The sequence below is a fragment of the Miniopterus natalensis genome, chromosome 3 (genome assembly GCF_054644295.1).
Source record: "Miniopterus natalensis isolate mMinNat1 chromosome 3, mMinNat1.hap1, whole genome shotgun sequence".
NCBI classification, from domain to species: Eukaryota; Metazoa; Chordata; class Mammalia; order Chiroptera; family Miniopteridae; genus Miniopterus; species Miniopterus natalensis.
Window position 1 is genome coordinate 92,291,002 of NC_142083.1, and position 15,423 is coordinate 92,306,424.

The following is a 15,423-nucleotide window of genomic DNA, read 5'->3' on the forward strand; positions in this document are numbered from 1 at the left end:
CTCTCTGAAGTGGTAAACCACAGTGTTTCTACCAGTCATAATGTAAGGTGTTACTAGGGCAATTTTATAAAGCCGCGGGGAATATTTAGAATTAACTGTGTGCAGAGTTTTAGTAATTTTTCATGAAAGAAATGAAAGCTCCTATTTAAAAATTATTAAATCCTCCTCAAATTAGGTCTCAGCTTTGAGTGTATTGTATTCTTTTGGTTCTAACAGTAGTTTTTTGAGCACAGAAGAATTTGACACGAGTGAGCAAGTTTCAGCGCTATCTTTTCTGTAAATGTTTGTTGGTGTTTTTCAATTCTCCTAAAGCAAATTGTGCTTACCACATGTGACCACTGGGGTTAGGTGTTAGAGAAGAAATGTAGATTCTACCTTCTGGTACCTTAAAGTCAGGTTCCAGATTCAGAATATCTACATTTAAAATGACGTGACACTGATATCACTTGAAGGAACAAGGTAGAGACAAGTCACGAGTATTGGCAATCCTTGAGGAGAGAGGATCTGAGTTTGCTGGAGGGTGAGGCTTGATGGGGCCCAATTTCAATAAAGTAACATAGAAGAACATTCTAGATAGCACAGACAATTGTTAGCACAGCTTACATATCTGTAAGGGCAGTATCTGACAGGACTCAGTGGTTCCTGTGCAAATGAGGTAATTCAAGAATAGAGGGACTATTTGTACCGAAGTGGTGAGACTGGGGACTGTCTCATACTCAACTCTGCCCGCTCGTGGAGCATGTGCCCCATGCCACCAAGGCAGTGTGCTTTCTAGGCAGGGTTTCCCACAGATGCTTGCCTTACCTGGTGCACACATTTTACTTTTTGACTTCTTCCATTGATGTCTCTATGAACCTGCTGGAATCACCTGTAGAGCTAACCTGATGTTCTTTGAAATGAAACTCAGACCATTGATTACCTTTTTGGCCTATGTTAAGATTTTAATTTTTCAGTTTTCTACAGATTCTGTAATCACTGATATCAGGCTATCTATTCCGTACAGGGATAATCAAATTTTATTGAATAATTAGGACTTTTCAAGGAGTATATCTAATGTGAGTCCTGGCATCTGACTCCCAGTAAATTCCACTTCATAGGGTGCCATGGAGAACTGGAGCTGTGTCAACACATGACCAAATTCCCTATTAGAACTCATGTTGCCTCATCAGTGAGGTTTTTTCCTCAGACCAGGGACACAGGTACTCCCAGGTGGCTTGTTAAAAATGCAGACATTGGGCTTTGGCTGGGGTGGCTCAGTTGGTTAGGCGTCATCCTGTGCACTGAAAGGTTGCCGGTCCAGTTCCCGGTCAGGGCATATGCCCAGATTGTAGGTTCGATCTCTGGTGGGTGGGAGAAGCAACAGATTCTCATTCCCTCTCCTTCCTCTCTCTCTGAAATCTCTCTCTCCCTCTTCTTTCCTCTCTCTCTCTAAAATCTCTCTCCCTCTTCCTTCCTCTCTCTCAAAATCAATTTTTAAAAAAAAGAAAAGAAATGCAGACATTGGGGCCCCATCCCAGACTGTACTAGAATTGGCATTTTAATAAATTCCCAGGTGATTGGCCTGCGCATGAACAGCTGAGATGCCCTTCCTTGAGTGCCTTGAAGGGGCCAAGGGTCTGTCGTGGAGCTGTTGAAGAGACTTGAGTCATTCTCTGGGAGAAACTGCGGGTTCCCAACCCAGAAATGCACAAGGACTGTCAAGTGGATGGTACAGGGTCAGCCCCAGAGCCGAACTGAACCCTTTTACTCATGCAGCATGAGTCCATTGACAGTGTGTCAGCGTCCTCCAGCCTATTGCTTGAATACCTCCACTGGCTCAATACCTAGCCCATCTGTTCTAATTTTGGCACCTCTGATTTTTTTAAACACCTTCCTTCATGATACTGAGTCCAACTCAAGCTCCTTAAAATCCCCACTCATTAAGAGTAGCCTCTTAGGTATTCAGTAAGTGTTTGTTGAACAGGCTCTTGTTCCACCTGAGAGCTCTTCAGAGATTCTCAGATACCTCTTTTGATAGACTGTTGTAAGTGTGGGGAGCAGAGGAGGCAGTAGAACCTAAATGAGTAGTGGACTCGTTTGTCCTTCATTTAAGTATCAGACAATCATTGGTGATATATTTGATTGGAACAATGTTGTCCTTGCTCTTCTGGGTAACATAATGTTGCCCTCTCTTAAATCATTTGCCTTCTAAAGAAAACCTGTTGGAAGGTTTGTACATTCTTGTTTAGTGGTGGCTTGATAGGAGGCCTGGCAACTGGGGCTAAGGTGTTCCCTTTTATCCTGTCCCGTGTACAAGAAGATGTGGAAAGGAAGGCAGGCCTGGCATGCACGGCACCTGCAAGGCATTATGTGGGAGCAACTCTTCAGAGATGTGTGTATAGGCCTGAATAATTTCCAGCACAGCTTTTTCAGTAGAAATCTTAGTGTTAACTAGAGAGTAGTTTCTTTGCCTGCTTTGTGGTATGTCACCTTGACAAAGCTTTGGAATTTAATGTCCATTTTCATTGGATTTCCAATTGAGTTCAGTTTTATTGAGAATGATTGGGGACTGAAATTCCTGGTGAATTGAATTTGTAAGTTAGTAGGGTATATTCTGCATGTAACCTACAGTAGAACAATTTTTGTGCTCACTGGGGAAGGACTACCTTGGACCTACATGAAAAGTGAGTCCTGGAAATAGACCACTACGAAACATAGCCTTTTATTTCCTAGGCCATGGGCTCCTGATGAAGGTGCAACAAAAGGGAAGTGATAAGGCAGTGGAGATGTCAGAGAGTGATTTGAAGTTGTGCTTGTAGCAGGAATGCCAATTAAGACAACACTGTGTGACATGACAGTTGATTGTGTATGAAACTATGAGCATTAGCTCTAAGGAAGAGATGTAAAAATGACATTTAAGGAGGTAAACATCAGTAGTGTATAAAATTGATTCATGTGGACAGCCTTATCCTCGTTGATGACAGATGAAGCATTGCTGTCCTTAGCACTCCTTTAATTTTTGTTCAGCCTGAAGAACTCAGTGCTGTAGGGCTGGGGTTGGGGGGTGTCTGAGGAAGGCCAGTCACTCTGCTAGACTGCTGTAGCTCACTCGAACTCTTCAGGGAACTTTACAAGGCCCTGTGCTAATTAATAAGCACCTCAACATACAGAGTCAAGATGAGTCAAACATTGGCCTCACCTTCAGGGAATATACAGAGAAGATGAGATGAATGTGATCTTCCCTGATGCAAGGTCCAGAGCTGCAGTTTTACATTTGTTAAGTGATTAGTCTGTTGTCTCTCCCAACAGACTATTCTCCATGAGTACAGACTTTGTACTTACGCTGTATCCTGAAGCCTAAGCAGAGTGCCTAGCATACAGTCTGTATTCACTTAATTGGTGGAGTGAGCAAGTGAATGTACGAAGTGTAAATGCTCAAAGAGAAGCAGAGCCGCAGTAGGTGATGTGAAAATTCAGGGAAGAATGACTGCTCCCCAAGAGAGAGATCAGGAAAATATTCATGGAGAGGTGGTAGCATCTTGAGCTCCCAAAACAGAGTTTATGGTTGCTTTTATCTAATAATTCCCTTTTTAGTCAACCATCACCCCCATAGTAAATGTCTCTATTCTTTTACTCTGAAGTAGTCTGTCAACTACTAGCTGCATTTGGGCTCAAATTGGGTCATGCTGAAATGTCAGGCATTTTTTGTTTGTACTTTGTTCTCCTTGCCTCTGATTGTTAGAAATGGCAAGTTCCAAATGCTTGCTTGTCTTCCAATAGGCATATGTTTTTTAAAAATATAATAATGTTTTATATATAGGAAATAAATCCTTTTTAACACAAACACAAATTACAGTGACCATGTCAGCAGCTTCCATAGGAGGCTCTGGCTGCCCTGGAAGTGACCTTGGACTTGGGAATGGCATTCACCCTAAGGTAGGGGGCATTTTGGCTAAAAGGATAGCATTTGGGACCTGGCTGGTGTTGCTCAGTGGTTAGAGCATCGGCCGGCGCACTGAAGGGCCAAGGGTTAAATTTCTGGTCCAGGACCTGTGCCTGGGTTGCAGGTTCGATCCCGGGCCCCAGTCAGGGTGCGTGTGGGAGGCATCCTATCAATGTGTCTCTCTCACATCGCTGTTTCTCTCTCCCTCCTCCTTTTCCACTGTCTCTAAAATCATTGGAAAAAATAACCTCGGGTGAGGATTAACCAAAAAATAAAAAAGATGGCATTTGGGGAAATGTGGATGAAAGTGGAAAAAAATAGGGAGAACTTGTCACTAAAGCACAACTATTGTATTGCATCTTCACCTAGAAATGGAAGGCCATATACATACCTTGTGTTGTTTTTTTAATTCCTCTCCACAATTGATCGTTATGTGTAACAAACATAATTTGGGTCTCTTCTTTCTTATACCACAAGGTGATAAAAAAATAAATCAGCCTACCATTATTACTTTCCTTTTTACATCATAGTACTTTTAGAAAATTTAGGATGTTGGCTTCAGGAGTACAATGGGCATATGTTTAAAGTTTTGGGACATATTAACTATTAGAAAAAGTAAAGATATTGTATATGATTTATTTTAGCTACACACTTGTCATAAAATGTACCTTGGGAATTGCTGTTCATTTCATAATAATGAGATACTTGGTGTGTGTAATTGTGACTAATGAGCTGTTAATGAGTTTGAGATCTGAATATCCTTATTATAAAAGTTAATCGTATGGAATGTGTAATTACCAAGTTTTTTTTACACATTTCAGTTTAATTAAGTTACTCTGATAAGTATTTGAGTTGTTTATGTTATAGTTGCACTGATGGTTGAATGTGAGGATATAAACACATAATGGTCTGATTTTGAAAAAAGGCCTTAGTATAGTGTCTTATGTATTAAAGATCATATGTTACAGTGTCAATTTTATCAGCTGTTATTTATAATATGACTCTAAAGTTGGGGGAAGTTGGACTGAAGGGAACTCTTAATAAGAATAAGTGGTATGCCATAAAACTTATTATATGGGAAGTGCTCACCAAATAAGAACAGTTGGATGGATGGATGGACTGACTGACAGACTGACGGATGGATGGACTGATGTATTGAATTTGAAATGACCAAGGATTTGCAAGTTTGGGGTCATATGTCAGTTAACTTTGAAGCTCTTGGAAATAGGGTTCTTTATGTTGCCACAGATTTTCCTTTAGAGAAGCTAAGGGTGGCTGTGGGCATCAGAGCCCAGTTCCTGAATATCAGTGGAGCTGAGGTGACACCTGGGTAAATAAAAATCCTTGCAGAATTGCTAGCCCTCTTTTCATCTGTTAATTTCAACTAGATCAGTCAGTCAATCAAATACTATACATAGAGCTCAGCATGGTGCCCTCCTGCATAGGAAACGAGTAGGAAAGAAAGGTATGGTGTTAATGTAGTCATTGTACACATAGATTTCGAGTAATTATGATTGTGTTATTTAGAAGATCATATCAGATTTATTAATAAGTGGTTGTCTGGGTATCACCTGTGCTGCTTCTATTAATGCTTCTGTGCCTGTACAGGTGGGCAGTGAGGGGCGAGTGGCAGCAGGAGAGGGATGCCTCTTAACTCATCTCAGTAATGGCTGACAATCCCCCAAAGAATCAAAACACTTTCCGTTATCACGTTTGCCACTCCCCTAGAACTGACTTATTACAAGTCTCTAGACTTTGATTTTATTTTTATTTTTTAATCCTCATTCAAGGATATTTTTTTCCATTGCTTTTCAGAGAGTGGAAGGGAGAGAGAGAGAAACATCAGTGTTACAAGAGAGACATTGATTGGTTGCCTCCCACACTTTCCCCATTTGGGGTCCGGGATCAAACCCACAACCGAGGTACATGCCTTTGGCTGGAATAAAACTCGGGACCTTCAGTCCACAGACCAGCGCTCTAACCACTGAGCAAAATCTGCTTGGGCTGATATATATTAATTTTTTTAAAGTGATCTCTGATATTATGGTCTGTTGCTTTCTAAGAGAGAAGCTTGGATTTTTAGCTTTTTGCTTCTCAGCTACTGGCATGCAGAGTAGATGAACAGAATAAGATCCTTCTCTCTGCACACCTTCCCTGTTCTAATGCTTCATGACATAGGTAATAATCTTCTGATAAATTTTTACTTGTGTCTCAGTAGTTTTAAAATAATTTATGGGCTTCTCCCTTTTACTTACCTTTTTTGTTTGTCTCTTTGTTGTTATAGCCATCCTGGGATCTCCAGCTAGTGGAATTCAGAACACAATTGGTTCTGTTGGTACAGGCCAGCAGAATGCTTCTTCTTTAAGTAACCCAAATCCTATAGACCCCAGCTCTATGCAGCGAGCTTATGCTGCTCTTGGACTTCCCTACCTGAACCAGCCCCAGACACAGCTGCAGCCTCAGGTTCCTGGCCAGCAACCAGCACAGCCTCAAACTCACCAGCAGATGAGGACTCTCAACGCCCTGGGTAGGTGAAGGAACTCTTGAGAACAACTTTGTCCTAATGCCGCATGGGAATGACAAGTCTTCTGGAAGCAGGGGCTGTTTTTAGTTATTGTTTTTACCTTAAATTCCAATTAATATATGAATATATTATGGTGACAATATCTTTTAAATGATTGGAAAAATTTTTTTCCAGAAAAAGGCAGACTTGTCCAATGCACGGAATATGTTACAGGCTTAACAGAATAGCATTTACAAGGGAACCAACATTTTTGTTGCTTGCTTGTGCTACTTCTGTCTGGACAGTTTTCATAAAGGGCATACGGCTCAGAATGCAAAGTCTCACAAGTTAGAATTATGGTTGTACCACTTGCATTGACTCTCAGTAGATATTTATTTGATGGATAACTTATAGATGGTCTGCCACTTCTGGCACATCTTGGTTATGGGTTATCCCACAGCTGGAAGTGACCAGCCCAGACTTGGACAGGTTAATAGAGTCTCAGAAAATCTCTCCTGTCTCAGCCTTCTCCGTGTATTAGTATTGCCTAGTGTAACCATAACCCATTGTTTGCCAGTGTTTGGTCTTTTGTTTACACATCTCCACAATTATTGCCACCTCTGTGTAATGTTTACTCAATATTTTTCTTTAAATTGATATAGTCCTTTTAAATTTAGGCTTAAGCCAAGCAATTATGTCAGTCAAGTTAAATCAAGGTTATTTTGCTAGTTTTGTTCTTTTTTTGAGTATTTTAACTTTAAAAATGATTCTTAAGAATGACCAGTTGAAAACATCTGTTGCTTTTTGGAAAACAATTGCCCTACTGGCCAGGAGACTGGTTTGAAGTCCTAAGACCTGAGTTCTAATCTAAATCCACTCCTATTAATGGTTTAATTTGGGATAAAACTGTTAATTTCTCTTATCCTGTAAAATGAATACTGTAGACAAATTGACCATTTATGTTTTTCACCTTCATTCAGTATCTATGGTTATATTTTCTGATATGCAAAAAAATAGATGACACACATATGTGACAAATCAGCTCACTTGTTTAGGGCATGATATTAGCCAGAATCAAAATCTGAAGCTGAAATTAATCATTTCTAGTTTCTTCCACAGCCTTAGAGTACACTTATGATACCATATAGCCACCATGAAACTGTCTTATTTTAGTTACAAAGTACAGTGGGAAAGAGTCTGCAACTGAATTTTTACATATCAGTCACCATTATTGAAAATATAACTCCCAGAGTTCCTGCCATAGTGCTGATTATTATAGCTCATTAAGAATTACTTATTCATATGGTGACTTGAACTCTTAAGAGTATATTATAACTTAGGAGTTGATTTCTTTTATGTCTTTAAAGGAAATAACCCAATGAACATTCCAGCAGGAGGAATAACAGCAGATCAGCAGCCACCGAACTTGATTTCAGAATCAGCTCTTCCAACTTCCCTTGGGGCCACAAAGTAAGACCTGTGTTTCAGTCTGCTCCTGTGTGAGTGACAGTCACACATGAAAGTGGGCTGGGAGTCACTCAAAATGCCGTGATTCTTTCTGAATGTGCAGCAGAGAAAATAATTTGGATGGAGGCATGCTATTTTTCTTTTAATTATAAATGTAGAGCAGATAATAGATAGAACATGGTTCAATTTTGTTGTATATACATCACTTGACTCTTGTAACTTAAACTTTTTAAGTCTCTTTTGGTTGAAGGCCTTACTTAAATGAAGCACATTTGAGTCACTTCAGTAGATGAAAAAAATGTTCTTGTTCTTCCCTTAGCCCACTGATGAATGATGGCTCCAACTCTGGAAACATTGGAACCCTCAGCACTATACCGACAGCAGCACCTCCTTCCAGCACTGGTGTTCGGAAAGGCTGGCATGAACATGTCACCCAGGACCTGCGGAGCCATCTAGTACATAAACTGTACGTTCCCATCTCACCCATTCTTCACATGTGATGGAAACATTTTGTGGTTGTTGGCATTGTGACAGTATGTCCTTTGAGCACTGAGATGCATGAGGGGGCTGGGATTAGCTCAGAAGCTTTGCCTTATTTTATGGCTCAAGATTGTATTTCTGGAGACCCCTGAGAATTGAGGGAAATTTGGGCATTTGTGTACTCATATCCTAGGCAAGACAAATTTGGGATTTCTGTCAACAATGTATCACCCCCAAAGGTAGATGAGCTTCTCTTTCCATGTCACATATAAAATGGAAAGATACTGATGTATTGAAAGTGGATTGATGGAGTCTCTTGTCCTTCTAGCGTGCAAGCCATCTTCCCAACACCTGACCCTGCAGCCCTGAAGGATCGCCGCATGGAGAACCTAGTGGCCTACGCTAAGAAAGTAGAAGGGGACATGTATGAGTCTGCCAACAGCCGGGTAGGTTGCCATTACATGTTCCAGCCTGCACAGTACCTATGTTAGATATAACTGCATCAGTCTGGCATACTTGTCTGGAAATGGGGAGTATGTTAGTTGGGTAGACTCATATCACCTTAAGGAGGCTGACCAGAGACACTTAGCTGATAAAACAACTCTCTTAGTTTACTACACTATCACCACTATAGTGGTAAATGAAGTATACAAAATTGCATTTTATCCATGGCTATCATGTTTACATCCATGTGAGTGTTATTTGTAATGCTTGTACATGTTATTGCCAGCACCAGTGAATATCCAAGAAGAGGTTCAGTGGTGGAATGAAATGTAACATGTGTTTAGTACCTACTGTGTATTAAGTCCTGTAGTGTAACTAGGAGTTCAACAAGAATTTGGGCCTTTGGTTTATTAGAAGTGTTGAATACTTACCTTTGCCAGTGTACTTAATAAAAAGGTTCATTAGTTTGTTAGAACATACAAACCAGATCATTCTTTTTTTGTAGTTTTGACTGCCTAATATTAAATGTTATTCCTTTGTAGGATGAATACTATCACTTATTAGCAGAGAAAATCTATAAGATACAAAAAGAACTAGAAGAAAAACGGAGGTCACGTTTACACAAACAAGGCATATTGGGTAACCAACCAGCCTTACCAGCCCCTGGGGCACAGCCCCCTGGGATTCCACAGTCACAACCTGTGAGACCTCCAAGTAAGGACTTCATTTCCTTCTATCAGCCCTTAGTCTGTTTACTTGTTTTTTTTCCTTCTGTGTTTGGGGAGTGTTTCTAAGTATATGGAATTATGTTCTCAGGAAGCCCACATTTTGGAGACTGATAGTGGTCATGACCTTGTACATTGGCCTATGTTTAGACATTGAGTCTCTTGTGGAGAGGCCCTTTAAAGGGTGTGCTGGCATCAGTATGCACAGTGCTTTGGGACCTGTTGACCAGTTTTTTTCTTTAAGTTTGAAGTACTCAAAATAAATTCCTAAATCAAGGGTTATTTTAAATAACTTTTTTTTTTTCTGCCATTATAGATGGGCCCATGCCCCTGCCAGTGAATCGCATGCAGGTTTCTCAAGGTACTTTAACTATTGCTGTAAATCATATTTTGGTTTACCGTTCAACAGCCACCGAGAGTGTTGGTTTTTTTCCTCTTTTCCTCTGTATTTCTTTATAGCTCTTCCTTCCATTCCTTTTTGCTGATGAGCAGAATTCATTTCCACAGACAGTGTGCATATCAGTTGTATTTGGAAGTTAGGAGATCATAGGCAGATCTCCAAGGAAATCAGAAAGCAGGATTTAGACTTTTTTTTTTAAAAAAAATGGACAGGAAAAGTCATTACTTTTAGGAAGAGTCTCACAAAAAAGCATTGTAGGTCGGGGAAGGAATCATTTCTGAATGTGTGAAAGGAGAGCATCAGGCCAATCCTGGGGCAACGATCAGCACTGGGGGTGTAGTGGGGAAAGTGCAATGGCTGCTCTGGGCCCTGTGAGCTCAGGTGGTCAAGCCTAGCCAGGGCAGGCTGGGGTGCTGGCAGCTGGTCTCAGCAACTTTTAAAGGTCCTTTCTCAGGTTGAAATTCTATGGTTTTTGCTTGGTTGAGCTGTCGTTTTAGTTTGGGAGTTTGAGAGCGAGGGGCATTTCAAACCTTTTACAGTTTTTATCTAATTGAGGCTTAAACAGTAAGGCGTTTTTACAGGTTGTGAAATAAGGTTGGTGACATTATCCAAAGATTCTAAAGCAAGGCTTGGCCCTGCTGTTAGTAGAGTAGTTTAGGAGGGGAGAAGAGGTCATTTTTTAAGTTGCAGTAATCTCATTGCATACTGAAAAAGACATGGTAGATAAACTGATATTATAGAGGAAACAGTTTACAGAGGATTGTGGGAAATTACAAAGAATGAGAGGCCGTGGTCTAGAGACGCTTAGGGGCTAGTGAGGTGTCTTTCATGGTGTGACATTCCTGTGGATGGTGGACAGCCCCGGGGTGGCAAAGGTACTACAAAAATGAGATTTTTCTAGTCTGTAGTGAGAAGGCTGAGGTTGAGAACTGGCTACCCTTGGATGTTTTCTAAACACTTAACTTGCTTGCAAAATTAAAACCATATTTTGAGTCTTATCCCAGATTCTAACAATAAATATAAACCCAGCTGAACAGCTAGAAAACTGGGATGGGGGTGGGGGAGATGAGAACGGGTTTCCTGCAGGAGAGAAGATGGAAGCCAGATGCTCCAGAAGGCGTTAGTGAGAGGTTGGCTCAGATTGGTGCCCTGGCCTTGGTTAACACCTCTTCCGTAGTTGGTGGGAGCACCTTCCCAATGTAGCCTTGTCTCCTTAGTTGCTTTGACACTTTTTGTTCAGGGTGCTGCCATGCTGATCAGTGCTTCCTTAGCCTTGTGGGTTTTTTTGTGGTTTACCTAACTTTCTACCCTCATCTCCTCATTTTGTCCTGCCTACCCCAAGCCCCACCATAACATCCTTGCCAGCATTTGTGCCATTCTTCCTGGATATGAAAGTTCTGTTACTTAATCATCTGATTAGCTGGGTGATTTCCTGCCAGTTGTATGAGTTGTGTATGTGTTCCATCTTATTTTGCTTAGAGTTTATTGGGCAAGTTGTAATTCTGTTTTGCTTTTCCTAATGAACGATTGTGGGTACATTTACAGGGATGAATTCATTTAACCCGATGCCCTTGGGGAATGTACAGTTACCACAGGCTCCCATGGGACCACGCGCAGCATCCCCCATGAACCATTCTGTCCCAATGAACAACATGGGCTCCGTTCCAGGGGTAAGTCCTACTTGCCTTAGCTGTGCTGAGAAGGCCTTTCCCAAACAAGGAAAATTATTTAAGCACTGAAATTGTAGATTGTCTAGAATCCTATGGTACCTGTTCCTTTGGATTTGGGTTATGCTTTATTTCCTTCATATCTCTCTCTTTTTGGTCTTCATTACTATAGTGGAAGTTATTTGACCATTGTTTATTTTTATTTGAATGCCAAATTCATAGGGACTTACTACTGTTTGAGAAGATGGAGTTCTGTAGATTGAATAGGCAGCCTCAGATTTGTGGCCGAGAGGGACTTGTCAGTCTGTTGACTCCTAGAGCTTACTTTCCTGCGGCTGCTTTCTAAATGCTTCAGAGAACTCATAAAAGCATATTTTGAACTTTAAATTGTAGCATGTTATTGATTTCTATCCAGAGGACAGTCTGAAGCCGACTCATTAGAGACTTTGCATGAGAAAGCTGGCAGAGTGCCTCGGAGCTGTAAGGTCTTAGTGAGTGGTGTTTCTCTTTCTGAGAGGAAGGGAGGATTTGAAGATTTCTGTCTCTTGTTTATCTTGAATATTTCAGCCTTTGTCCTCTGAAATCTCAATGATGCTTATTGTCTTTTAGATGGCCATTTCTCCTTCCCGAATGCCTCAGCCTCCGAACATGATGGGTGCACATGCCAACAACATGATGGCCCAGGCACCCTCGCAGAACCAGTTCCTGCCGCAGAACCAGTTCCCTTCGTCCAGCGGGGCAATGAGTGTGAACAGTGTAGGCATGGGGCAGCCAGCGGCCCAGACAGGCGTGTCACAGGTACCATTTGCCTTCGGGCCACCTACATTGATATAACCCCAGTTTCCTACTAACTTGAGCTTGTCTCATTTCGTGGACATTAGAATTCTAGACTACACATTTCATTTTCATCTTTTAGCATCTCTTGATTTTTTTCCTCATTTTGTTGTGTTATTTTTACTTTGTTTGGAATGACTCTTACCCATCTTCGGGTGAACTTTATGTAAAAGTAGAGTGATTTGTGGTTTTTTTGGTCTGTGCTCTTCTGCATTTTGACTTTTGGGGTTTTTGTCGTCTTTTTCTTGTTTTTTTATTTGTGTCTTTTAAATTTTAAGTTTCATATGCAATCCTGAGAGACATTGAATTTTAAAGAGTAAGGGTCCCATGAGTTCACTGCTCATGATTTTGGTTTGTGTATCCTGTTGCCTGTCTCTGAACCGTTCAGGTGAAGTCAGGCCAGCTGGGTCAGTTGAGTAGTTGTCCTCTTATTCATTGTATTTTTACTTATTCAGTCTCAAGCTGAAGAGAACTATTTTCTATTCATTTTACTGCCTTTTTAAAACCCTTGTTAATTGTTAATAGTATATTAGTGTTGCTGTATGTATATGTACACATATTTAAAATAGGCCAAATCTTTCCCCAAAAGATGAAGTTTATGTTTTAATTTTTTAACAAGAAGTATTATTGAGCCCGGCCAGCATGGCTGAACGATTGAGCATCGACCTATGATTCAGAAGATCGTGATTCAATCCTGGTCAGGGCACATGCCGAGTTGTGGGCTCCGTCCCCAGCAGGGGGCATGCAGGAGGCAACCGATCAATGACTCATTGATGTTTCTATTTCTCTCCCTCTCCCTTCCTCTCTCTGACATCAATAAAAATTTGAAAAATAATATTGAATAAAAATAGTTGACTACACTAAATTTACTCTCTAAATGCCTGTTCATTAATTCTTAATTTCCATAACATGTCATTGCCCTAGAACAGGGTCAGCAAATTTGTCCTGTAAATATATTTGACTTTGTAGACTCTGTCTTAACTACTCACCTCCACCATTGTGGGGCAAAAGAAGCCACAGCCACATTCATTTCTACATAAATGATCGAGCGTGCTGTGTTCCATTAAAACTTTAGTACAGAAACAGGCAGCTAACTGGGTTTGGCCATGGGCAGTAGTTTACAGACCCTCATTCTAGACCAGTGATTTGGAATCAGTTTTTCAAAGGTCTGCAGGTGTTCTGAAGCTTGTCCTCTGTTGATACCACTGCACTGAAACATTTCAGTATTTCAACAACTTTTTTTTTTTTTTTTTTTTTTAAATAAATACCTTTTCTGGTGGTCTTAGTTATGGGTGGATATTATGGAGCATGAAGCTAGTAAGCTGAGTGGATATGTTTGTTTAAACCAGAAGTTTTAAGTTATATAAGTCAAAGGATAAGAAACATTTGTAGTATTAACTTTATTGGAAAGTGCACATTATAATAAGTATACAGCTGGATGAATATTTGCAAGTGGAACATGCCCCTAAAACCAGCAGACCTCTTCAAGAAACCATGATTAGATATTCATACATTTAATTCTTTAAATCTGTTGCTGCATTTTCAAATGGGGGAGGTAATTTTAACATACTCTGTTCCCTCTGATAGGGGCAAGTGCCTGGTGCTGCTCTTCCTAATCCTTTGAACATGCTTGGGTCCCAGCTGCCTTGCCCACCAGTGACACAGTCACCGTTGCACCAGACGCCACCTCCTGCTTCCACAGCTGCTGGCATGCCATCTCTCCAACATCCAACAGCACCTGTGATGACTCCTCCCCAGCCAGCAGCTCCCACCCAGCCTTCGACTCCTGTGTCGTCTTCCGGGCAGACTCCAACCCCGACTCCTGGCTCAGTGCCCAGTGCTAGTCAAGCCCAGAGCACCCCTACGGTCCAGGCAGCAGCCCAGGTGACCCCGCAGCCTCAGACCCCAGTTCAGCCCCCATCTGTGGCCACTCCTCAGTCATCGCAGCAGCAGCCAACGCCTGTGCATGCCCAGCCTCCTGGCACTCCGGTGAGCCTCTCTGTCTTGTTTGAGAGCTTTCCCACAGAAATTTCTGTCATGATGGCCCTGGCCAGGTAGCTCAGTTGGTTAGAGTGTCGTCCCCATATGCCAAGGTTGTGGGTTTGCTCCCCAGTTAGGGCATGTACAAGAAACAACCAATAAATATATAAGTAGAACAACAAATCAATGTCTCTCTCTCACTCTCACTATATTACTCTCTCTCTCTCTTTCTCTCTCTCAAATCAATTAAAAAAAAATTTAATTCTGTCTTGAAGTTGCTGCAGAATCTTGGTACTACCCCAAAATGTAACTGCACTCTAATAGAACCATAATGAGCTGTGTTGTGTTTCCAACATTGGCTTCAAAGGCTGTGTTTGGCAGGACATGACTTAGGATTATCATCTCTAATTAAATGAGTTTGCAAAAATCAGCAATTATAAAGAAATAATATGCAAGTCCTCTGTAGAATTTTCAAGCTACCTCTGTAGAGGAGCAGTCTGTTTCCCATTATCTGTCCTAGATTGATGTTTTCTGAGTTTTGGTATTTCTCCTAACATCATAAGGATGTGGTCATGTTCCTGATTGTATATGCTTTGACCTTGCCTATTGGCCTTGTTTTCAGGCTAGAAGCCTTTTCTTTTTTATGACAACATGGCAGACCCAGGTTAGTACTTCCTGTGGCTCAGATCTGCCCAATCCTCCATGGACCTGCTAGAGATTCCCAGTTTGCACGCTCTTCTAGGCTGGGCTGACCTACTGACCCAGGGACCTGAGGCTGCCCTCTTGTCACCTCCACCTACTATCACAGATATCTTAGTATCCATTTCTTACCAGTCTAACTTAGAAACCTCTCTCCCCCTGAAATACATTAACTTTATTCTTGGGGACTGAAGGTATTTATTTATAAAATATCAAAATTAATCCCAACAACAGTTCCAAGATAACATTACTATTTGTATTTCTCCGAAACCTTTCTAATTTTACCTTATCTTTTGTTTACT

The 15,423-nt window shown here is 41.1% G+C and overlaps 1 protein-coding gene across 3 annotated transcripts in view; it reads left to right on the plus strand.

The window, feature by feature from the left end:
* CREBBP (CREB binding lysine acetyltransferase) overlaps nucleotides 1-15,423 on the plus strand; it is a 133,414-nt gene that overhangs the window by 79,442 nt on the left and 38,549 nt on the right. For 2 of the 3 annotated variants that reach the window (XM_087815683.1, XM_087815682.1), the window contains exons 6-14: nucleotides 6,207-6,449; nucleotides 7,793-7,895; nucleotides 8,212-8,358; nucleotides 8,701-8,818; nucleotides 9,359-9,530; nucleotides 9,858-9,902; nucleotides 11,487-11,611; nucleotides 12,218-12,406; nucleotides 14,030-14,431. In XM_087815683.1, the coding sequence (XP_087671809.1) occupies nucleotides 6,207-6,449; nucleotides 7,793-7,895; nucleotides 8,212-8,358; nucleotides 8,701-8,818; nucleotides 9,359-9,530; nucleotides 9,858-9,902; nucleotides 11,487-11,611; nucleotides 12,218-12,406; nucleotides 14,030-14,431 (1,544 nt within the window). Of the gene's footprint in view, nucleotides 1-5,786; nucleotides 6,101-6,206; nucleotides 6,450-7,792; nucleotides 7,896-8,211; nucleotides 8,359-8,700; nucleotides 8,819-9,358; nucleotides 9,531-9,857; nucleotides 9,903-11,486; nucleotides 11,612-12,217; nucleotides 12,407-14,029; nucleotides 14,432-15,423 lie in introns of those variants that run through there. The other variant, XM_016211350.2, reaches the window with a different exon arrangement.